At 45.0% G+C, this 24,423-nt stretch overlaps 2 protein-coding genes and 1 non-coding gene across 3 annotated transcripts in view; 2 read left to right on the forward strand and 1 right to left on the reverse strand.

Moving 5' to 3' along the window:
• The window catches only part of cad (carbamoyl-phosphate synthetase 2, aspartate transcarbamylase, and dihydroorotase), a 60,300-nt gene extending 53,195 nt beyond the window's left edge, over nucleotides 1–7,105 (reverse strand). Inside the window, exons 1-4 of the mRNA XM_063223748.1 lie at nucleotides 6,599–7,105; nucleotides 5,118–5,257; nucleotides 2,671–2,800; nucleotides 2,131–2,273 (exon numbers count right to left, since the gene is read on the reverse strand). Coding sequence (XP_063079818.1) covers nucleotides 2,131–2,273; nucleotides 2,671–2,800; nucleotides 5,118–5,257; nucleotides 6,599–6,692 — 507 coding nt within the window. The 5' untranslated portion in view covers nucleotides 6,693–7,105. The remainder of the gene's footprint in view (nucleotides 1–2,130; nucleotides 2,274–2,670; nucleotides 2,801–5,117; nucleotides 5,258–6,598) is intronic.
• Nucleotides 7,106–11,108: 4,003 nt separating this feature from the next.
• Nucleotides 11,109–11,180, forward strand: trnaa-ugc (transfer RNA alanine (anticodon UGC)). The gene has a single exon. It is a non-coding gene; the product is annotated as a tRNA-Ala (tRNA).
• Nucleotides 11,181–11,232: 52 nt separating this feature from the next.
• ift172 (intraflagellar transport 172) overlaps nucleotides 11,233–24,423 on the forward strand; it is a 97,807-nt gene continuing 84,616 nt past the window's right edge. The window contains exons 1-13 of the mRNA XM_063223751.1: nucleotides 11,233–11,605; nucleotides 12,007–12,150; nucleotides 12,369–12,481; nucleotides 12,581–12,620; nucleotides 14,153–14,218; nucleotides 14,474–14,553; nucleotides 16,406–16,493; nucleotides 17,599–17,813; nucleotides 19,541–19,664; nucleotides 21,514–21,609; nucleotides 22,033–22,194; nucleotides 22,648–22,701; nucleotides 23,535–23,638. Of these exons, the coding sequence (XP_063079821.1) occupies nucleotides 11,567–11,605; nucleotides 12,007–12,150; nucleotides 12,369–12,481; nucleotides 12,581–12,620; nucleotides 14,153–14,218; nucleotides 14,474–14,553; nucleotides 16,406–16,493; nucleotides 17,599–17,813; nucleotides 19,541–19,664; nucleotides 21,514–21,609; nucleotides 22,033–22,194; nucleotides 22,648–22,701; nucleotides 23,535–23,638 (1,325 nt within the window). The 5' untranslated portion in view covers nucleotides 11,233–11,566. The remainder of the gene's footprint in view (nucleotides 11,606–12,006; nucleotides 12,151–12,368; nucleotides 12,482–12,580; nucleotides 12,621–14,152; nucleotides 14,219–14,473; nucleotides 14,554–16,405; nucleotides 16,494–17,598; nucleotides 17,814–19,540; nucleotides 19,665–21,513; nucleotides 21,610–22,032; nucleotides 22,195–22,647; nucleotides 22,702–23,534; nucleotides 23,639–24,423) is intronic.

Here is a 24,423-nt window from a genome sequence, read left to right on the forward strand (position 1 = left end):
TGGGCCGAAGCTAGCAGCTAGCTTGAGCCATTCAGTTCAATGATAAAATGTGCTTGCTTGGAACTACAGTAAGAGTAATACCAACAGACAAGGATGCCGTTTCAACGTAGCCTGCCATTTCTAAATGTTGATATTTTTTCCTTCTGTTTAGGTGTAAGCGCAACATGTGGACAAAAATAAAAACTCCATCGTAACAAGTGTGTTTAGCCCCCTAAATGGGATAAGATGTGCGGGTATTAGATCTCTTGTTTACATGTAAAGGCCAAAATCAATGCGTTTTCAAAATTAGCAGGCTACGTGGAAACAGCTTCTCAGGGAATGGCAGGAAGATCAGGAACAACTCTACTTTTTTGAGAGCGTCGCTTTTAACCATGCACTTGATTGATTCCTCGTCTTACTGTAGCTTCTTGCTAATCCTGCTTTCATTCATTATCTTTAACCTTTGCACCATAAATTGTTGATGGCAAGAACTGTCTCAATGGTGCTCATCTCTTCAAATCTTTTTAATGCATCATCTTTGAGCAGCCATCTCATTTGCTGATTTCACACTCAATCATCACACTCCTTTTTTCTTTTTTTTTTTAAGGGACACTGTGCAGGAAATGGTCAAAAAAGGTACTGCAACTATGCTGCTCATTGAAACTGGGCTGCCTATTGCCAAATTTGATCTTTACATGAAAGTTTACTGAGCAAAAAAACAAATATTTTTAGTATGGTCCAAGTAGAGTCATTTTTGCAGCTAAAAATGGCCATTTTTGAAAATTCAAAATGGCGGACCATTTTTCCAGTCATAATGAATTTGATGGTGGTGGTAAGTATTCATGAAAAAGGTAACATTAGTGAATGGGCACCATGAATTCTGGAAATAAACAACGAAAAATTTCACAGTGTCCCTTTAAGCGGAGGCGGCGGCTAAACAGCGGAGGCGGCGGCTAAACCTGAGGATCGCTCTGGCAGCTGATTGGGGCCAGTGTCCCAGAGAACTCAGGCAGCCCATCAGATAACATTCTCTTCTGCATGCTTACTAATCATTAGCCTGCTTCTCACCAGACCTGTGTGTGTGTGTGTGTGTGTGTGTGTGTGTGTGTGTGTGTGTGTGTGTAGCTTCTGCATTATTTTGATCATTTTAGTCATTGCGAATACTTCCTTTGGCCCACTACTAGGGGTGTAAATCACTGCTTCCATGACGATACGATTCGATATCGATTTCTTAAGGCAGATATTTGATTATTTGTGATACTTGAGAATGCCCCATGATACAATACGATTCGATTTTTTTCCAATTACTTTGACACTTCTATTATGTTGCACAATTAACAGCTAGAGCAGTGATGCTCAAACTGTGGTTCGTGTACCACTGGTGGTTTTTGAGACATCTCTGGTGGTACTTGGAAGAATTTGTTTTTGTTGTTGCAGTCGAAAATATCTCTTTGGTCTCACATTTTGTAATATTGAACTGTATGAATCTAATAATGCAGAATAATACTAGGCAAGCAAGAAGTTTAAAAACAAATTTGCACTGAATGTGACCGTAGCTGCATTATGAACCTCTCCTGTATTGACTGGCAAAAGTTAATGAGGAAGGCCTTTACTGCGATATTCTAATGTTGGTTGTCAAGTTGGTACTCGGAGAGCTCAATATTTTCTCGTGTGGTACTTCACACAAAAAGTTCGAGAACCACTGAGCTAGAGCATTGGGCAGGGGCCAGTGATTCGATTATTTGCGATACTTAAGAATGCCCCACAATACGATACGATTGTCGGCCACAGGATCAATGCATCGATACATATCGGTTATTATTTTACACCTCTGCCCACCATGCTATTCAAATGGCAGCCCTGGACAGCAAGGTTCTGGCCCCCCACAAGCCCCTTGAAATACAGAATCGTTTTTCAGAATTTAGAGAGAAAAGTATGGGTTCCGTTCTCATGCTGAAACGGGACTTGGGACGTTAAAATGCAGGAAATTACATCTAAGAAATGCAAAACTTTCTGGGGGAGAACCCCAGACCCTTCACTTCAATGAAGTCTCCCATATTTTTTTTCATTGACTGTCAGCAACCATAATACATAAATATAACTTGTTGACATTGAATTGAATACCCTGGCCTGCACTACGGGCCAGCGTACCTTCATGGAGACCTCCTGGACCAGGTTGCGTGTGTCGGGGTTGTCGAAGGGGACGGCGTCTGCAGCGGTGCCCTCCACCACCAGCTTACCCAGCATGCTGCCCCGCTCACGGAGCTTCTTGGTCAGCCGACGCGTGTCCACCCCTACGCACACACGACACATGCGCACACACGAGGCAGCATTTAACCTTTTGTTTGTGACTTGACTGTGCACATTCTCGGGTGCTGAACAAAAAAGGGACTGGGGGGAAAAAAAGTTCACTTTTATTCTGTGTATTTACTCATTGAGAGAGAAGCAGAGAGATGGAGAAAGAGAGAGAGCGAGCGAGACAGAGAGAGAGAGCGAGACAGAGAGAGAGAGAGAGAGAGAGAGAGACAGAGACAGAGACAGAGACAGATACAGAGAGAGAGAGAGAGAGAGAGAGAGAGATAAGGAGTGAGAGAGAGAGAGAGGGAGGGAGGAAGACCGAGGCAGAGAGAGAGAGACACAGAGAGATGGAGAAAGAGAGCGAGAGAAAAGAAGTGAGAAGAGAAGACCCACCCTCCAGGCCGGGGATGCCCTGCTCCTTGAGCCACTGGTCCAGAGACATGGCCGCGCTCCAGTGGCTGGGGCTCTCCGACAGCTCGCCTATGATGAGAGCCGACGCGTGGATCTTGGACGACTCAAACCACTACAGATGCAAAAAGCAGATATACACGTTCATACAACAAATAAATGACACATTCCAAGTGTGACATTTCAAATCCTGGGGGGATTCAAAAGCCCATTCACCATTTCAAATACGACATTTATAAAAAGGCAGTCTCTATAATGTATTTTTCTTTATTTAACGGAAAAAAGAAAAATCCACACTCACAAACTAAGTCTCATTATTTATTTATATTACCACCACGCACTGATGAAGGCTTGATTGCTGAAACGCGTTTGCTTTTGGACAAGGTGGTATTATAAATAAATAATGAGGCTTAGTTTGTGAGTGCGTATTTTCCTTCTTTCAGTTGATACCTTTTATTGCGCACCCAAAGGCATTCATTTTTTCCAAGAAGGTGAGCGCTTTCCTGGTGAACCAGAAGCTATGTGTTGACGCCCAGGAGGCTGGGCTACACAAACCTTCTGGTGCACCTGTGATTCGCTCTCCTCCTCCGTTTACGAAATAAACGGGGCAGCTCGACGAATCAGGATCGTAGGGAGGGATTTCAGTGGGTATGACGTTTATCGAACGCAACACCCTCCCGCAGGGTAGTTCGGCTGTGCCCGCCCCCTCTCTGAATCACAACAGTAATGGCGGCGTGCGAGGAGTTATCATGCGTCGGGATGGAAGCAGTAATTTCAGCGGTGTTATCCAAAATACCTCAAGTTGATTTTCTAAAGGATGTTGTTCTGTTTTGGTTCCCGACCTGGCAGCGCTTACGTGACGACACGTCCTACGTCAACAAAGCTTCAACGTGAGTGGTCGAAGTGTCATGTCATTCATATGAGGTTGCTCCAACCGCGTGCAAGCATCTTTTGACTAAACCCCGCCTGCGGAGAGGCGTGAAAGGGCAGTGTACCAGTAGCCTGTTACTTACAGGCTACTGGTTCACCAGGAAAGGTGAGCGCGCCCTCTGACAAAACTTCATTTAACGGACCACCAACCCGTCTAGTGACTAAAGGTGGAATGATATCAGTGAAAGTTAAGTGAAAGCCCAATTGGGAAACTCCAACTCCCATTGTCATTGTGACACAGCATTGTCCCAACAACATTGTGACACAGCACTTCACAGCACACAAGTGTTCACTGCACACAACGAAATTGCATTCATGCCTCACCCGTGCAAGGGGGCAGCCTCCAATGGCGCCCCCCAGGGAGCAGTGCGGCGGGACGGTACCATGCTCAGGGTACCTCAATCATGGAGGAGGATGGGGAAGAGCACTGGTTAATTACTCCCCGCCCCACCAACGACTTGTAGCCCAAAGGTTGCCGGTTCGACTCCCGACCTGCCAGATTGGTGGGGGGAGTAACTAACCAGTGTTCTCCCCCATCCTGCTCCATGACTGAGGTACCCTGAGCATGGCACCGTCCCGCCACACTGTTCCATAGGGGCGCCATTGAGGGCTGCCACCTTGCACGGGTGAGGCATAAATGCAATTTCGTTGTGTGCAGTATGCATTGTTCACTTGTGCGCTGTGGAGTGCTGGGTCACAATGACAATGGGAGTTGGAGTTTCCCAATGGGCTTTCACTTTCACTAATGTAATGCAATGCAATGTAATGTGCATGAGAGTTGAGTGTTTGGGTACCTAACCTAACTCCCATGGCTCCATGGGTACCTAACCTAACTCACATGGCTCCATGGGCGCCTAACCTAACTCACATGGCTCCGTGGGTACCTAACCTAACTCCCATGGCTCCATGGGTACCTAACCTAACTCACATGGCTCCATGGGCGCCTAACCTAACTCACATGGCTCCGTGGGTACCTAACCTAACTCCCATGGCTCCATGGGCGCCTAACCTAACTCGCATGGCTCCGTGGGCACCTAACCTAACTCCCATGGCTCCGTGGGTACCTAACCTAACTCCCATGGCTCCGTGGGCACCTAACCTAACTCACATGGCTCCGTGGGCACCTAACCTAACTCCCATGGCTCCGTGGGCACCTCACATGGCTCCGTGGGTACCTAACCTAACTCGCATGGCTCCGTGGGCACCTAACCTAACTCCCATGGCTCCGTGGGTACCTAACCTAACTCCCATGGCTCCGTGGGTACCTAACCTAACTCCCATGGCTCCGTGGGCACCTAACCTAACTCACATGGCTCCGTGGGCACCTAACCTAACTCCCATGGCTTGGTGGGCAACAGCCGGCTACACCCTGTAAATGACTAAGTCGCTTTGGATATAAGCATCAGCAAAGGGTAATGTAATATAATGTGTATTGAGAGTTGAGTGTTTGTAATGTAATGTAACGCAACGCAACGTGTATTGAGAGTTGAGCGTTTGGGCACCTTGCTGAGTCCAAAGTCGCCCTCCTCATCCTTGGGGATGCCGTAGTTGCCGATGAGGGGGTAGGTGAGCGTCAGGATCTGGCATCTGTAGGAGGGGTCAGTGAGGGCCTCTGGGTAGCCCACCATGCCCGTCTGAAACACTGCACACCACACAGCACAATCACACTTTAGAATCAACACTGCACACAGCACACAATCACACTTTAGAAACAACGATCAACATTTGACACAGTGCAATGTTTTTTTTTGTGTGGAGATAAATGATGCGGGGGGGGGGGTGTTTGTGGGGGGAGGATAGTATAATGAATGGGCCGTCAGATGGGGCTAGAGCAAAAATAGCAGAAGAGTGCTTGGCATGTACAGGGCCGGATTAATGCACAGGCTAGATATGGCTGCAGCCTAGGGGGGCCCACCAGCCAGGGGCCTCACAGGCTAGATATGGCTGCAGCCTAGGGGGGCCCACCAGCCAGGGGCCTCACAGGCTAGATATGGCTGCAGCCCAGGGGGCCCCACCTGCCATTGGGCCCCCGATTGGTCAAAAGTGAGAAATTGCAGAATTACGACACGATGCAATATTGAAATATTCATCCGTAATTATGACACTGTTCATGTAAATTCGTCACAAAATTTGCTTTCCGAGGGCCCCCACATCAACTTGTAGCCTAGGGGCCCCAGGCCATCTTAATCCGGCCCTGGGCATATATGATGTAGTAAGAGATATTGGATCAATATTGGATATTCGATCAACCCCCATCTGGTTTTTACCATATTTTACTACCATTTACAAAGTTGAGAGGAAAGCGAGGGTGAAGCTTCAAGAAGAAATCCCTTCTACAAAACGTATTTATATATGCGTATAATTTGTCTTTATGAACTCTTTTTTTTAACCATTTTTCTTGAATGGAAAACCAGTCAAGGGGGGGCGTGCATAGTCTAGACAGGGGGGCATTTATCATTTATGAAATATGTATAAAAAAAAATAAAAAACTTGTTAACATACCGCTTAGGTATTCATGGCAAAGTTGGAACATAAATGTTAAAATTGGTCAATCTTTACAATCGAGTAAGTGAGCGCTTTCATTGGACTAAATAATGTTCTCATCATTCACTATAGTCCAAGTTAAACATACATTCAAAACAGGATGTATAAAAACAATACATTGATGATCCTAATTTATGTTTAGCGTTCCATTAAATTGCATAGCACACAGCATCACACCGGCCCACTTGAGCTGCATGGAGGTGCGCATGCTTATTGTATCTAGCAGCACCCGGTGATCTTAAACCGAAAAGCGCCAAAGAAAAACTCGGCTACTAGCCATAGGTAAGTTAGTTATGCGTTGCCGAGGTTTGATCCTCTCTATTCAACCCATTCACTACTATCGCGTTGTAATTTCAAAGACCTCGATCTAAAAGAGCTGCAAGTGACAATATAAAGTTGCATCTATTCTGATGCATTGCGAGGTGTAGTGTTGACTTACCAACTTCACCAGATACTGATGTAACAGCCCCAAAAAGGCGGCCTTCGAACGTGGTCCCGTCCTCTAAGATCAAGGATGCCATTTTCTCCGACATAGTTAAATGCTCTAGTGTAGAGCGTAATAACGTAAGGCAAATAATTTGGTTGGATCTACAAACACCGAAAGACCTTCAATTGCTTTTTGACGGATGCCTTTCTCTCTGTGTGAACTGGCGCTGAAAGATTAGCTGGAGAAGACCCACGTGAAGAACACGCCGGCAGCTGGATGTTTCCGGATGCTGAAAACGCAAAAAATCAACTAAATACTGTTCGGCATAAACGAAGAGAGGTCACTTCTTCTGAGCGATCGAAATCTGAATGATCAAATCAACATTCACCCGACTGGTCAAATTAACGAGAAAATAATGTCGTGGGAGTACCCAGAAATAGGTCCACACTGCTCGGCAGCCACGGCAGTGTGGAAACGATGCCAGTCTCACATGGCGGCTACATACAGCGTCAAGGTAGCGTCAGCCGGGAAAAGGGGAGGAGAGAAAAGAACTTTCACGAGCCAGTTCCTCTGCCTTTGATCATCGACAGACATGCAAGCAGCGTATCCGCGCTGTGCAGTGTGCTGATAATATCAAATCTTGCCCAAAGTTTTCTATAGGCATGCGTAGCGTAGGCCATCTTAGATAAAAGATAACAAGATGTGTGCACAGACTGAACCTAACCAATTTAGTCTATGTCATGTCAACGCTGTGTTGTTACATAATGCCTGTGTTGACCCGTTGACCTACTTTCAACTGAATCGTGAAGAATTGCTCAACTAAACCTCGAAGTTCAGATAGAAGATAGCCTATGGGGAAGAAGGTCCTCGATTGAGTCAGCAGTGTCCCACATTTCCCCCCGCCTGTTCCACATTCTTTTGTTCAATACCAGTATATTCAATATTCAGCTGCTTTCAGGTTGGTGGGTATCCCTGATGCCTGTCATGCTTAGGAGGACTTCTGTCTGAACAGATCCATGACCATCAGGTCCCTCCCATGCCCACCCTCCAAAAAGTGGCACTAAGGGCCCTTCTCAAAACCTAGGACAGTGTCCTTCCAAGTGTATCAGCCTAATTAGTCACACCCAGTGATTGGATACTCTTAATTAGTCACACCCAGTGATTGGATATTCTGTAGAGTTCACCAAAGAGTATCCAATCACTGGGCGTGACTAATTAGGCTGATACACTTGGAAGGACACTGTCCTAAGTTTTGAGAAAGGCCGTAAATGTGCCCTGTTTGGCAGGTATACTCATGAACGGCCATCCGGGTACTTTGCTCTTAAATTTGCGTTACGCCCCTTTATGGGTGAAAACAAACCGAATGTCTCATTGACTTACATGCTAAATCGGCTAGCCTAAATGAACACATTCCATGCTTCAGCCACGACTGTTTGGCTATATTATTTGAACAGCCGGCAACACAACACGTTTTCGGCATGTTGCGCGTGAACAACGCTAGTCTACAGGTCCGTATCTTTCGTTTATTAAACTCCAATATCACCAATTGTCTTGCATGGGCTGTCTTCCCCTACAAATGGGCGTAACGCACATGGAAAACGTCATGCCGTTCATGAGTATAAGAAAAGATGACGATGATGTCATGGACTAAGATGCAGGGTTGCCAGATGAGGCTGATGATTTCCAGCCCAAAAAATGCTCAAAACCCGCCTAGTAGCACAAAATCCCGCCCAATTGTATTGACGTCTATGGCAAAAATTGGGCGGGTTTCTCTGATAAATGCCATTTTTACCCGCACACGGCCATCCTAAGCAGCCCAATTGGGCAGGAACCAGCCCAATCTGGCAACACTGCTAAGATGTCATGGTATACATGTGGCAAATATAGAGGTCCCTACTTATTCGTCCCTTCCCTAATTCGAGTGATCTGATCTGGGCTGGCCATAGACAAACGGTCATATCAAGGCTTAGTTGGCCTATGGCAGGGGTGGGGAAGCTTTTTCATTCAAGGGGCCACTTCAAATTCATCCGAGGGCTGTAAAAGTCCTCCAAGGGCTATACTGTGAACACAAACCAGGATTTCCCCCTGCACTTTAGGCCTATATTGAAGACAGCAACCTTTAAAACAGACCCCAACTTCTCCTGAATATGCCTATAACTTAATTGTATTGCAAATGTATTTGGTTCCATTTCAAAATATGCAATAATTCATGTGAAGCTGCATAACATTAAAATTTACATCGGGGGCGGGAACAAACGGCCTCAAGGGCCTCAAACACGGCCCTCGAGACATAGGTTCCCCACCCCTGGCCCTCGAGACATAGGTTCCCCACCCCTGGCCCTCGAGACATAGGTTCCACACCCCTGGCCTATGGCCTAGTAGGCAGGGCTTGACATTAACTTTTTCGCTTGCCGGCCAATGTGGCTAGTATATTTCCCGAGTCACTAGCCATCCAGCTATTCTACTAGCCACAAATTTGATTTTATTTTTTATCATGACACTGTACATCTAACCTCAGTAGATGAGTGCATGGGTGTCTACATGGAAATAAAACAAACGAATAGAAACTTCATAAATCTGACTATGTGTGGGCCCCCCATAGCCTGACTCCGGCCTACTGGTGACGCAACGCCTTCGGCTCAGCTACACACAGTAGGGCCAGGAGCTTGTTCAAGTAGAATCTGATCCCGCTACAGCGGGATCTCCACCCACTTTGTCTGGAACCAATCAACTGAGCATTTCCACCCGTCCTGGGTAGAGGCGTGTTCAAGGAAGTGACGTAGTTTAAGCAGAGACGTTCTATTGGGACTAAGAAATGTTTGGTTTAAACTTCGGCACAGCCCTCAACCAGTAGCAATCCGAGGGAGGCGGGTTAACCAGGCCATTTGGAAACACTAATCGTTATGGTCCTGGTCAGACCAGAATCGCGGTACGTGATCTGAAGTCTATGAAAATCATACATGGGGCCCTGGTGCCTCAGTCACACTTTACCCCCCTGAACGAACCCCGGAGTAGTAGTAGTAGTAGTAGTAGTAGTAGTAGTAGTAGTAGTAGTAGTAAAAGGACTTCCTTCAGGCTTTGTTCTCACAAGCCAAGGAAAATGTTGTTAGGCATACTGTAAAGCAGGGGTGGGCAACTTTCATGAGAAGGAGGCGGGCCACATTTTTTTTCATTTTCACCATCGGAGGGCCACATGACCAGGGATCTGACTGCAGTTCGCAGAGTTTGAGGTGCAGTTGGTTGCTCACTGACTGCCGATATTGTTTGGAAGGAGTAGGAGTTCTCTATCGGTCAACAGCATACAATGGATTCACTCAGTAGTGGTTTTTAAAAAAAATCTTCTACTTGAAAAAAAGAAGTAATGTTTTACCTACGTAAGGGTCACACTGAGTGAGGAAGCAGGCCTTATGTGGCCCCCGGTCCTCCAGTTTCCCATCCCTGCTGTAAAGCAAAAGACTACCTACAGGGGGTGCTGTGGTGCTGCACGTTAATAATACCATGCAGTGGTGTAGTAGTGGTTTTCAAAGTGGGGGCCGGCCGGGGACCCCTGGGGGGCAGCGAGGGAATGCTAGGGGGCCGCGGCAGGTTGACAGGGAAAATATAGCAAAATAAAATGAATAATTTAACTAATTGAATAGCTAAAGAAGCCAACATAAACAAAAAATAAGCTAAACAATCTTCTTTATAATGTAGTAGGCTATTATGCTTTCTGTAGTACTTGTATGGGTTTAGGAATGCATCAACTTCATCCAGTTGTGAAACCGGGTGCTCAGAAAAAAAGGGGGCCTTGGATAGAATTCTACAGGCATTCTGAGGGGCCTTGTCATGGTAAAGTCTGGAACCATGCAACATCGGCCATGGGGAGGGATTCAGGTTCAAAGCCGGCTAGCTAAGGGGATTTCCCTACCCTTTCCAGAAATGCCCTTCCTCTCTGTTATGGTCCTATCTATTTATTATTCAAGTATAAAGAAATCCTGCACACTGTCCATTCCACCAACAAACTTTAATGCAACGTTTTGGTCATCCGACCTTCTTCAGGTAGGCCTACAGGTCAGTGTGACACCTTGGTGTGACATTAATCATTCAACGCACAAGGTGTCTTACTTCAGGCTGCCTTCCCCAAGATGCCCGCGGCCGCTAGGCAACCACATCACTAAAAGTATAGCCTCCTAGGCAGTACATGCATGAATAATTGTATAGGCCTACAAATAGTATTTCCATCAACCAACAATATAATATAAAAGTAAAAGAAAAATAGAAATACAGTAGGAAGATGCTAAGACACACATCCTATAGCCTACTACTACACACACATGACACAGCCAAACACCACATCCTGTCCTGCAGGGGGCCTAATCAACAGGGCTTTAGTGCCAGTCCTCACTATACTAGTAGTGTGTGTTCGGTGGTTTGTTTGAGGGATTTAAAGGAGTTAGAGTTGGCTGCTTCTTTGTTGCTGACACATTACTGTAATTATTGTAAATTGATATAAATTTGTAATACTTCGATCTGTTAGCAGGCTGGGGATGTAGCTCAGTGGTAGAGCGCATGCTTTGCATGTATGAGGCCCCGGGTTCAATCCCCGGCATCTCCAATTGGGATTTTTTTTGAAAAGCAAGAGGAAATGCTCCACCCGCAGACGAAGCATATTCGCACTACATTACGGAAACAGAGAAGTGATATTTAAACTGACAATGCATTGAACATACACAAAATTGTTGATATTTTGTTGGTGCTGCATACGGGTCCTGTGCATACGTCACACGCAACTACTAGACAACCGTAACCAAGGACTGTGAATGTTTACATCGTGTCAGCCGTGCAGCTACAAAGCTAAGTAGCCCGATTTTACAAATGCATCCAATATATCTTAGCAGAGGCGTTTCTCCCCGACGCAAATAAAGATTATTGCGTTTCTGGTGTATCCACACTTTCGAGGCACCTCGTATTCGAACCTTCTCTCAGAGGACCAAGAAAACAATGCATCTAAAACATCTGAAGACCTTGCTAACTCCACAGGCAAGTCACACAGCTATCTTCTTAGTGCTATTTAGCTATGTTAGAAGTACTGTAGGCCTAGTCTCTATCGTAATGGGATAAACGATAGATTTACATACTGCCTCACCATCACACAGACTGATGATGAACATATGCTAAATTGTTTTTTTGGTTGTTGTTGATGAATCTCCCTCTGTTACTAATGTAGCGATACACATATAATATCGTATAACTTAAACATTCACTCTGTTCCCCATCATCGCCATTAAGTTGTGCCACAACCTGTTTTACCATATATGCTGTGCAATCTTTGACATGAAAATGGTGGCCAGTTATCAAGTGTAACGCAAACGTGTCTGTCTATTTACAACGTTATAGACCGTTGTGTGTGTAAGTGACGCATTTTTATGGTTACACTTTAGGACGGAGCAGCCAAAGTAACATGTATGGCATGGGCTCCTAACAACGCAAGGTTTGCTGTGTGCACTGTGGATAGAGTCGTGCTGTTGTATGATGAACAAGGAGAGAGAAGGGACAAGTTTTCTACGAAACCTGCAGACGCAAAGGTTTGTAATTGACTGAACCACCTACCTTGAACATTCTGTTTTGAAGCAATAAATGTGATGTAAAAGTATCTAATGAAAGTCAGCATATCCTCACTTAAAATCATCCATTGTTCATAGCAATATGGTGCTTAACATTACAACTATATTGCACATAATTAAAACACCTTTACTGTTTTTGAAAAATCTTCTGAAATCTTCCTTCTTCTTAATTTTCCCAGTATGGAAAGAAAAGCTACACTGTCAAAGCCATGGCCTTCTCGCCAGACTCCACTAAAATTGCCATCGCTCAGACGGATGACATCATTTATGTGTATAAATTAGGAGAAGACTGGTAAGTTGTTGTATTCCCTTATTTGTATTAAAACTATGTTTACAAGAAATAATGCATGCTGTATTTTTCTGTAATATTGACAAAAGGTTTCCATTTTAGGGGTGACAAAAAAGTGATTTCCAACAAGTTTATACAGACGGTAAGTAAGTAGCACACATATCTACTGAGAGCTTCTCTATGTATTCTGGAGGTATCGGAAATTGGCCTTTAGTTCAATCAAGTATTATTTAATTGCATGACTGCAATTTGTATGCAATGTTGTTGCTCTCTCTCTCTCTCTCTCTCTCTCTCTCTCTCTCTCTCTCTCTCTCTCTCTCTCTCTCTCTCTCTCTCTCTCTCTCACCCCCCTGACCACAGAATGGCCTATGAATGGAAAACACTGCTATACATGTTTGGGTGAAAAAAAGTCTTTATGGACTCAGGCGTCAGGTTGAGTTTGGCATTTAATACCCATAAATGAATTAGTAATTGGTGGTTGGTATGCTGCAATGAATATGCTTCTCCACTGAAAGCAAACAAACAAGAAAAAAAAAACATAAAATAGTGGCACTGGCTGTCGTTGCGCCACCCTGACATGTGCTACTGCTGAAACCCGTATAACACGTGTTTTACTACCCAAGGGCTAATTTTCTGATTTTGCCCTCAGGCAAAATTATTTATAATGTGTAACAAATATGTGACACATGTTGACTTGATTGTAATGATAATAACACTTTCACACGCCATTCCACCAGTGGAACGCTGTAATAGTTATTGAAAAGTACCATAGTAGACTACTACACTACTATGACATAACACAGGGCCTTTAGTAATGCACCACAACTTGGTCATTGGCATTCTGGTAACAGCAAATTTATAACGCTGTGTCTTAACCCATTGACAACTAAGACACCTACAAAAAGTGCCCGAGCCCTTTTTAAGAAAAGCTGCCCTCAGCCTATAAAAACCTAAATATCTCAGCTTCTGAAGCACATAAAAATATGCACTGAATTGCATTTAAACACTAAGACCCTCATCTTTCATTAGAATGTATTCATTCATCTCAAACAAACAGAGATTTTAAATAAAGTTGTCTCAAATCTCATGAGCCTGAATGTTGCGTAATGCAGCTCCAGGCGCCAGGGCCAATGTTGCACAATGCAACATAATGCATCAATGGGTTAAAGCAGGTGTCACCAACGTGGTGCCCGCGGGCGCCAGGTAGCCCTCCAAGAGCTTCTGAGGTGTCCACCAAAGATGTTATTAAACAGTGACGACTACCAGATTTTAGTCACAGTTAATGCTTTTCTTAATTTTTTTGAATATGAGATTATTTATTCTGTATAATCTATAAGTAAATTATCGTGTATTATCATGTATTATTATCGTAAATTAATAGTGTGATTTGAGAATAATGCCAAGACAGTAGAGGATTTTGAACAAAAGTAGGCCTCGGGTTAACCTGATTTACATCATCTGGCTGCGTTCGGCTACGTCACGCGGGGGCGTTCCCATGCCTCACTACGAGGGCATATCAGATGGTAAGAATCAGGTAAGCCTCGGGTAGCCCTCAGTAGCCCACGGGTAGCCCTTGGTAGCCCTCAGACCCAGAAAGGTTGGGGACCCCTGGGTTAAAGCATGTGTATCTGACTTAGGGGTTAAATGATGTGTGTCTGACATGCTGTGTTGCAGAGTGCTGTTACCTGCTTGATATGGCCAGCTGATCATGCCATTGTGTTTGGCCTGGCAGAAGGGAAGGTAGTGTATCGTATCTCTCTAGCATTCCTACATTTCTTCTGCTATCCTTGAGTGGTGTGCATCCTGGCTAAAGTAACATTGCGCTTTCTCCTTCTCTCTCTCTCTCTCTCTCTCTCTCTCTCTCTCTCTCTCTCTCTCTCTCTCTCTCTCTCACACACACACACACTCTCTCTCTCTCTCTCTCTCTCTCTCTCTTTCTCTCTCACTCCATCATTTTCTCTCTGGCCCTGTGTCTTGGTGCTCTCCTCTCCTCAGGTGCGGTTGGCCAATACTAAAACCAACAAGTCGTCCACAGTCTACGCAACGGAATCCTATGTTGTTTCGCTCACATCAAAGTATGTATTACTGACCTTGATTTCATAAAGCACTTTTCAAAACAAATTTGCAAAGAGCTGGTGGAGTAAAGCAGGTAGCCACGTACACTCTTCTCGAGGGTGAATTTCTCAAAATCATAGTTGCTAACTAAGTCGGTTACTTTTGTTGTTTGCTGTGCAATTATTTCCCATTGGTAACTACCCAAGTTGCTAACTGCCTAGCAGCTACGAGAGCTTTTAAGGCCAGGGCTGTACGTTAAGCTTTTTCACTAGGAGCACAGGTGCTCCTAAATGAAAAAATTTAGGAGCACGGATACAAATTTAGGAGCACAGATACAAATGTAGGAGCACTCTAAAAATGTCGCGACACTTTTGTTATGGGGGGGGGTCATCTTCATGCAATAGCCTAGGCTAGCCTATATGGCAGTGTTTTTTTTTCCAACACTGGGGTATGGGGTCACCTGGAATTCCAATGGGCTCCCCTGAAATGTCTAGGTGTGAAATAAAAAAATACCAATAAATATCACTAATTAACAATCCATAGCTATTGTAGTCTTATACTGTCAGAAATATCCACTGTTTATTTTTTTTTGTATAGCCAGCAAGTTTGCTCAGTCATGGTTTTGGTTGTGAAAAAATGGGGTCCCCAGAAGTTTAGGATAAAATGGCCCCAGTGCAAAACTTGTTGGGAACCACTGCTATATGCCATAAATCACAGTTCCCATTACTATTACTATTACTATTATTAGGCCTATTATTATTATTATTATTATTATTATTATTATTATTATACCTTCGTGATTAAAAGCATGTAAATCACATGCTTACTGAACTAGATTGACTAAATCTTAAACATAGCCTACTACACGTTAATCCAAGGGGCTTTATTATAGCCTAGTTTTTGTTTCCTCAAACGCATGGGTTGGAACGATGTGAAATGAAACTGGGAGCAGCAAATTATCTCACTGTGTTGGCTGCTCTTTTTGATAGCCTACAGCACCGGTAGCTAATGGAACAACTAGACTTTACATTTGCGCGCGCTGCACACTACTTGTGAACGCTCCTCGAACTATATTTTGACTTGATTACTTTGATTGCGATTGCATTTTTTTGCGGTCACTGCGAAGACAGCGGTTTGGGGAACGCCAAAACAGCTCAAACAACGACGTCTTTTCAATCACATGAGCTAGCAAACCGAGTGGCTATTTCACTATCGGATTCAAGAGGTTTCCTGTTAGCAATGCAAACTCCCGCATTTGAACGTTTTAAACAGCAGTCCATTTCGAAAAGCTGTAAGAAGTTTTGACACAGAACATCCGACTGGGAGATGAGTCATGCGCGCCTTGTAACTGTTGCCACCGGGGATCTGTGCGAAGCGATTCTGTTTTTTTTTTTTTTTTGAGCTACGGGAGCAGAGATGGCTCAATCTTAGCCAACACGGAATTCAAGCAACATTGACCGTCTTTTTTGAAGTGCGTTCCCAATGAGTTTGATGCTGTCTATCAGACAGGCTGTGGAAAAAATGAGCAGCTCTCGCAATCATGCACTCGAATTCAGGAGCAAAATGCGAATGAAAGGGTTGAAATACATACTCGCACAAGTGCGACCGTTTTATTTTTCTTCCTCGCACAGTCCAAATTTTAGGGGTAATATGCGACCAATTGGTCTTAATGTACAGCCCTGACTTTTAAGGAACACAACCATGGGGTGCGTTTCTCAAGAGAAGTTGTTAGTTAGCCTGTTAGCCACTTGGGTAGTTGCCAATGGGAAAATGCATTGAAAACAACAAAGAAGCTAATGTAGTAAGTAAGCAAGTTTGGTTTTGAGAAACACAACCCTGTTCTGTGTTCATGGTCTTCTCCTGTCATTGCAGCGTGTCTGAGAAGGGCATCATGTCTGGTCATGCGGACGGGACGGTGGTGCGCTACTTCTTTGATGACGAGGGATCAGGAGAGTCCCAGGTACTCTCTTTTTTTGTTCATGTTTGAAATCTTTTTTTGGAAAACTTTTTTTGCTCATCACACTGGGGATTGTGCATGCGTTTTTACTGCCGTCGGCACCTACTTTCAATACATAGGTATCTGTTTTAGCGTTGAGAGTGCTGAGCCCTTAGCGCTATGAAGTCGCCGACAGAGGTTCTGAATGCTGCGAGTTGAAATTTGTTCAACTTTGAATGCTCGTCACTAATTCTCCCACCCAACTAGCATGCAAACGTGCTGATTATTTGTATTGGATACGTTGGTCTTGTCTGTGTAGCGCCTGAAAGGCAAGGTTTTGATCGCTCTTGGCACCAAGAAAAAAACCTATCCTGTGGACACTGACACTAACACAATCACCTCTAGCAAGGGACAGGCCATGCATGCATAGTGTGGCGTGGTGCAGTGACCCACCAGAGCGCACACACTGCACCTTGATGTCTTTGTTTACTTTCTGCCACTTATTCTTATTATCTTATTCTTTGCTATGTCTTCTTCTTTACTCTGTGTTTTTATAACAATGCTGTCAGTGTTGCAACTGTATACACTGTGCCGTACCCTATTCTTGTTTAAATTTCTCCTTGTAAGTCGCTTTGGCCGAAGGCGTTTTTTGGGGTCACGGTTTGGTACATTTTCGGTACAGTATATGGGAACAAAATAGAAAACCATTTTCTTCCTCAGCACGTTGTTAATTTCACCAAAATATTGTCAAAATACAAACGAAAAAAAGGAAATACATTCAACCTGCTACTTTGGGTCGGAGATTTCATCAGTGTAAGAAATAGTACTTTCTACTCAAGGTTTCACAAAGACCAAGCCTCTACATCTGTTTTTTCTTGCATTCTCTCTCAGGGTTCTACACGAGCCTCTGCATAGTGGCAGCATAATGTAAAAACATGAACAGAGTAGCCTTTTACTCAACCTTTCGGTACTCGGTACAGCACTGTTCGATTCGGTACAGGTCTTTTCGGTACGGTACGTCGGTTCGGTTCGATATCGTTACACCCCTACTATGTACCGTAATGTAATGTACTGATATCAGCGCTGCCACTCCTCCTGTGTGTCTTGTCTGTGCTCCCCTCCCTTCCAGGGTAAGGTGTTCACCCACCCGTGCCCGCCGTACGCGCTGGCGTGGGGGGTCAACAGCATCGTGGCGGGGGGTTGCGATAAGAAGGTGGTGGCGTACGGCCGCGAGGGCCACGTGCTGCAGACCTTCGACTACAGCAGGGAGCGCTCGGAGAAGGAGTTCACCGTCGCCGCCACCAGCCCCAGCGGCCAGTCCCTCGTGCTCGGCAGCTATGACCGGTAATATAATAATACCTATGGTGCTCTTTTGGCTGCTTTTAGATATGTACCACTCTGTGTGTGTGTGTGTGTGTGTGTGTGTGTGTGTGTGTGTGTGTGTGTGTGTGTGTGTGTGTGTGTGTCAGAGGTCGCGTTAACCGACAAATGTCCGTCATTGACAGATTTTTTTGAAGGATGACGGAAAATTCTGAAGCCTGTCCGTCATTTTGACGGATCAATATTCAGGGTGATGATAAATAGGCCTAAATCACAAGTTTAAGTAGGCCTACGCCTCTATCGAGTAGAGCAAATATGCATTTCAATTAGGCATAGTTATCAGCGCAGATAATTTCATGCTACTATCGTTTGCCTTTCTCCCTCTCTCCCTGCTTGTCATGCCATGCGCCGCAGCTGGGCTGTGCGGCTGGCTGCAGCAGAGCGCGCCCCTCTGCACTTGCTCAAAATAATGAATTAAAATAACTAAGACGTTGCCACCATACACGTGTGACTTCGACTTTAAGATTGAGAACTATGTGTAGACCTAGGCCTACTACATTTACCGACTATCTGATTTTCTGCCAATGACGAAGTTGTCCCTCTATCGCCCTTCATAGAAGCATTCTTTCATAACTCCTCGCTTGAAACAAAAACAAATATGCGAATAGCACGTTTGCTAGCCAGAACCTTCACTCAAAGGCAACGCAGGTCTAAAACGGCTTCAGGACATTAACTAATAAAAACGACGGATATTCAAGAACCTAAATATTACCAGGCAACGCAACTTACAACTTGGCAAACGTTGCCAGAAACGGCTAACCTTCTCTCAGTTCGATAGCTGGTTCCCCCATTATAGGCGATATATATTTTTTATTCAGACAACTTTACCACGCTCCCAGAGCCAACATATAAGCCGATGGGGCTACGTACGGAGAGGCTCCCTTTACCGTCGCTGTCATTTTTCAACAAAGTTTTGCGAAATCTGGTCGTCTTCCTGTTGTAGGCTTCAGTGCCTTTATCTACCGTCTGGGCTACACCTTTCTGCTTCAAGACGGCTTTCCTTTCCATCGTGCATGTGAAGTCCAACGCGAATATTATTTAAGACTGCGCCTTTGTATTACAATCGGTGCATTAATCAGAGCAAAACGAGTGACTGACAGCTGTTGGATAAAGCCCTGCACGCGTCTTTTAAAAAAGTGCTTGTGGTGACCATAGCGCTGAACACTGAATCAGACGCGCGTCATGAGAGATATCTGCAGTGCACAGTGCAATGAGGGGGGCAGAGAGAGAAAGTGGAAAGCAAAATTGACTCCATCCTCAAAGTTGGAGAATGAATGTGGAGTGAAAGGGGGTGTATTCACAGCGGTTTACTCTCAATTGGCCGCAATTGCGCATGTGTTGTTCCCAGTGCGGGGTCGTGACCCCCCACATTGAGAAAGGAGATGGAGAATTTAAAAAATAGGCGATGACGGATTTTTTACGACCCTCTCCGTCAAAATGACAGACTGTGAAAATGTCTAGCTAGCGCAACCTCTGGTGTGTGTGTGCGTGTGTGCGTGTGTGTGTGTGTGTGTGTGTGTGTGTGTGTGTGTGTGTGTGTGTGTGTCTATGTCTGTGTCTGTGTCTGTGTCTGTGTGTCTGTGTGTGGTCTGCGTGCATGTCTTGTTTATTCTGTGTGTGTGTGTGTCTGTGTGTGTGTGTGTGTGTGTGTGTGTGTGTGTGTGTGTGTGTGTGTGTGTGTGTGTTGCCAGATTGCGAGTGTTTAACTGGAGTCCTCGGCGAGGCACCTGGGATGAGGCTCCCCCTAAAGAGATCCCCAACCTCTACACCATCACGGCCCTCGCATGGAAGAAGGATGGCTCCCGACTCTGTGTGGTCAGTCGCCCTCTCCCCTTCTTGTCTCTCTTCTCTTCTCTTCTCTTCTCTTCTCTTCTCTTCTCTTCTCTTCTCTTCTCTTCTCTTCTCTTCTCTTCTCTTCTCTCCTCTCCTCTCCTCTCCTCTTCTCTTCTCTTCCTCCTTTTCTATCCATCCTTCCCCCTGTGCATGTCCCTGAAGGCACAGTAAGTTGGGGCCAATACTCGTAGGGTGTGAGGCTCCAGTCTCTTCCCTGGCCCATTCCCAGTCCAACACCACCTCTTTCTCACACACCCATGTCTTAAAAAACAAGGCTGATAAGTGCAAGTTTGTCTTATGAGTATTGTAGTTTAGTTAAAGGGGTATGCCACTATTTTGGGGCTTAATACAGTTAAAATCGTTGGCCAGGGTTTATAAAGGTGGTAAAGTGTCTTATTTTTCATGTAAGCCGTTGTCTTGCTTTAAAGCAGTGATTCTCAAACTTTTTCAGACCGAGGACCACTTTGTCACCCAAACAATGTTCAGGGACCACCTGCCAACTGAATTGACAGTTGACGGGTGCTAAATTCTATGCACATCACTTACTTCTTACTCACATTTACAAGCCTGTCTTATTGTGGTGAAAATGAGGCTTCAGTTATGTTCAGCTTTGTAATAATATTACAAATATAGTCTACCCTAGCTTGTCTTAGAAAAGTAGAAATCCCCTCGCGGACCACCTGAGCTCTGTCGAGGACCACTAGTGGTCCCCGGACCACACTTTGAGAATCACTGCTTTAAAGGGACACTGTGTGAGATTTTTAGTTGTTTATTTCCAGAATTCATGCTGCCCATTCACTAATGTTACCTTTTTCATGAATACTTACCACCAGCATCAAATTCTAAGTATTCATTATGACTGGAAAAATTGCACTTTTCATACATGAAAAAGGGGCTCTTCTCCATGGTCCGCCATTTTGAATTTCCAAAAATAGCGATTTTTAGCTGCAAAAATGACTGTACTTGGACCATACTAGAAAATATTTGATTATTACTTAGTAAACTTTCATTTAAAGTTCAAATTTGGCAATAGGCATCCCAGTTTCAATGAGCAGCATAGTTGCAGTACCTTTTTTGACCATTTCCTGCACAGTGTCCCTTTAAGACAAGTTAAAAGAGGGAGCATGTTGCTAAGCTAGTGAAAGTCAATGGATCCATGTAGCATGCAGTAGTAAGAACTGGAGAGAGTGAATAAGTCCCGCCTCCAGTCATTTCAATGGGAAATGCTAGGTTAGTGAATTCAGCCAAAATTAAACCAATTTTTCAGCTTCAAAGATGGAGTCGTTTCCGCCACCAGTTTACTCAGCCCATTACGTGCCACGTTAATGACTGACTTACGATTGACCAGAACGATATATGGAAGACGGGCATTGGATGCATGGAGGTGCACAACCACACACCTGTATAGGTATGTGTGCCCAACACTAAACTCGCGCACCCACCAATCGCGTCCACCTTCTTTGAGCGAAGTGGTGGCGGAATTGCGAAGAGGAAGTGCCTTGCTAATCAGCGAAGCTAATCAGCCAAATCTGACGCCCTGGCTGGTTCGACTTCCGGCCTGCCAGGTTGGTGGTGGGAGTAATTAACCAGTGCTCTCTCCCATCCTCCATCCTCCATCCTCCATCACTGAGGTACCCTGAGCATGGTACCGTCCTGCCACACTGCTCCCTAGGGGCACCATTGTGGCCTGCCCCCCTTGCACAGGTGAGGCATAAATGCAATTTCGTTGTGTGCAGTGTGCAGTGTTCACTGGTGTGCTGTGGAGTCGGGAGTTGGAGTTTCCCAATGGGCTTTCACTTGATTTTCACTTTCTGCTGTGTGTGTCTCCCAGGGTACGCTGTGTGGGGCGGTGGAGCAGTTTGACTGCTGTCTGCGCAGGAGCATCTACAAGAACAAGTTTGAAACCACATACGTGGGGCTGAGCCAGGCAAGTCTGAGTACCGCTCTACTCTCTATCTCCACTGGCCTCGGGGCCTGATTACCTAAGATGACTTTTGGCTTTGGGGTCCACCCAGGGGCCTCAAGGCTCCGAGTTGTTGTCAAGTCAAGTCAAGTCAGGTTTATTTGTAATGCACTTTTAACACAACACAAGCAGCTGACCAAAGTGCTAACAGAAGGGCCTAAGTAAAAAAAAAAAAAAAACAACGGTCGCAACGGAAGGCAATTTCCAAATTCCATGACAAAATGTCAGGCAGCGTTAAAATTCCGAGCCAGGTATGAAGAATAACACATCTGGCAACGCCAGGGATGAAGACTAACACATCTCTGTGTGTGTGTGTGTGTGTGTGTGTGTGTGTGTGTGTGTGTGTGTGTGTGTGTGTGTGTGTGTTGTTGTCTGTGTTGTTGCCAGGTGATCGTGAGGAACCTGTCTACGGGGATGCGCGTGGTGCTGAAGTCTCACTACGGCTACGAGATCGACGAGGTGAAGATCATGGGCAAGGACCGCTTCCTGGTGGCACACACCAGCGACACACTGTTGCTAGGAGACCTCATGACCAACAAGCTGAGCGAGGTAACCATAGCACCGGCACCGGCACCAACACCAACGCGGGGGTGGAAAACCCCGGGGGCAGACAGTAACATCCCTGCCACATTTTTGCTCCTGCCAATATATATATATATTTTTTGTGTGTGTTTTTTTGGGGCTTTTTTTCATTTTCATTCATCCCAAATGTGGGGGGCAAAGTGCCTCATCACAAGCCCCCTTGACCATAAGCTTGGTCATAAGCTTGACAACGTCCCCCTTAGTATTACAAAATGTAATGGACTAATGCCCTCCAATGGCAGTTTAACACAGCCCCCTCTCAGCTGTATCCCTCTAAACTCCCCCCTACAGCTCCCCAATGCCCCCTGGGGGGCTGTACCGCCCACGTTGTGTGTGTGTGAGTCATTGTAAAGTCTTGCCTCATGGTAATGAATAAAAGAAAGAATACGTGGAAGAGAATGTCGTCCTATGTGTTTCCAGGTGGCTTGGCAAGGCTCAGGAGGAAACGAGAAGTTCTTCTTTGAAAATGAAACGGTATTTCAGCCATCCTATATTATCTTCCCCCAAACTTAACTTGTGAACTACCTAGGTCTTAATGGTATCATTCGGCTTACACACAACTTTCACAGCTGTGGTTGAAAAAAAAAAGTAATATGATCCAGTTTTTATTTTTAATTGTTAATTTTCAAAATGTATGCTGCTCATTCCTATCATTGGTCTTTACAACTACCGTAATATTTACTTGAATGACCACAAAGTACACCACGTTTTGCGTATAATCATTATATAATCAAAGATATAATCACTTGTGTATGATTTTGACACGTGTGTGTGTGTTTGTGTGTATGTGTGTGTGCGCCTGTGTGCACGTGTGTATGTGTGTGTGCACGTGTGTGTGTTTGTGTATGCGTGTGTTTGTATGTGTGTGTGTGTGCGTGTGCGTGTGTGTGTGTGTGTGTGTGTGTGTGTGTGTGTGTGTGTGTGTGTGTGTGTGTGTGCGCATGCACGTGCGTGCGTGTGCGTGCGTGTATGTGTGTGTGTGTGTGTGTGTGTGCGTGCACGTGTGTGTGTGCGTGTGTGTGTGTGCGTGTGTGTGCGTGTGTGTGTGTGTGTGCGTGCGTGCGTGTGTGTGTGTGTGTGTGTGTGTGTGTGTGTGTGTGCTTGTGCGTGTGTGTCTGTGTGTGTATGCGTGTGTGTGTGTGTGCGTGTGTGTGTGTGTGTGTGTGTGTGTGTGTGGGTGCGCGCGTGCGTGCTTGCGTGTGTGTGTGTGTGTGTGTTTGTGCGCGCGCGTGTGTGTGTGTGTGTGTGTGTGTGTGTGTGTGTGTGTGTGTGTGTGTGTGTGTGTGTGTGTGTGTGTGTGTGTGCAGGTGTGTATGATCTTCAATGCTGGAGAGCTGACCCTGGTGGAGTATGGCAGTAATGAGGTCCTGGGATCAGTCAGGACCGAGTTCATGAACCCCCACCTCATCAGGTCAGCGTCACACACACACACACACACACACACACACACACACACACACACACACACACACACACACACACACACACACACACACACACACACACACACCTGCACTGGAACACATTTTAGCTTAAAGGGACACTGGGTAACATGCTTAGTAGTTTATTTCCAGAATTCATGCTGCCCATTCACTAATGTTACCTTTTTCATGAATACTTACCACCACCATCAAATTCAAAGTATTCATTATAACTGGGAAAAAATTACACTTTTCACACATGAAAAGGGGGATCTTCATTTTGAATGTCCAAAAATAGCCATTTTTAGCTGCAAAAATGACTGTACTTGGACCATACTAGAAAATATTTGTTTATTACTTAGTAAACTTTCATGTTAAAATTTGGCAATAGGCAGCCCAGTTTCATTGAGCAGCATAGTTGCACTACCTTTTTTGACCATTTCCTGCACAGTGTCCCTTTAAGTCATTTTTGGGAAAGGGCGCCCTCTGCCTATTAAATTCTAAATATCTCAGCCTCCGAAGCACATACAAACATGAAATAGTTCCATTTAAAAGACCCTCATGTTGCATGAGAATGTGTTCATTGGGCTCTAACATACTCACATGTTTAATACAAACCCTCAAATTTCAAGAGCCTAAATGCATATTTGTCTCCAGGCTAAAATGTGTTAACACACACAGTTTAAGCTTCCAGAACATGCTCTTGTTGTAACAAAAGGAAGAGATTTTCTGAGCGCTCTTGTTCTCCAACTTCATAAACTCCAAAGTGTAGGTG

This window comes from Engraulis encrasicolus, chromosome 18, assembly GCF_034702125.1.
Source record: "Engraulis encrasicolus isolate BLACKSEA-1 chromosome 18, IST_EnEncr_1.0, whole genome shotgun sequence".
In the NCBI taxonomy this organism is placed as follows: domain Eukaryota; kingdom Metazoa; phylum Chordata; class Actinopteri; order Clupeiformes; family Engraulidae; genus Engraulis; species Engraulis encrasicolus.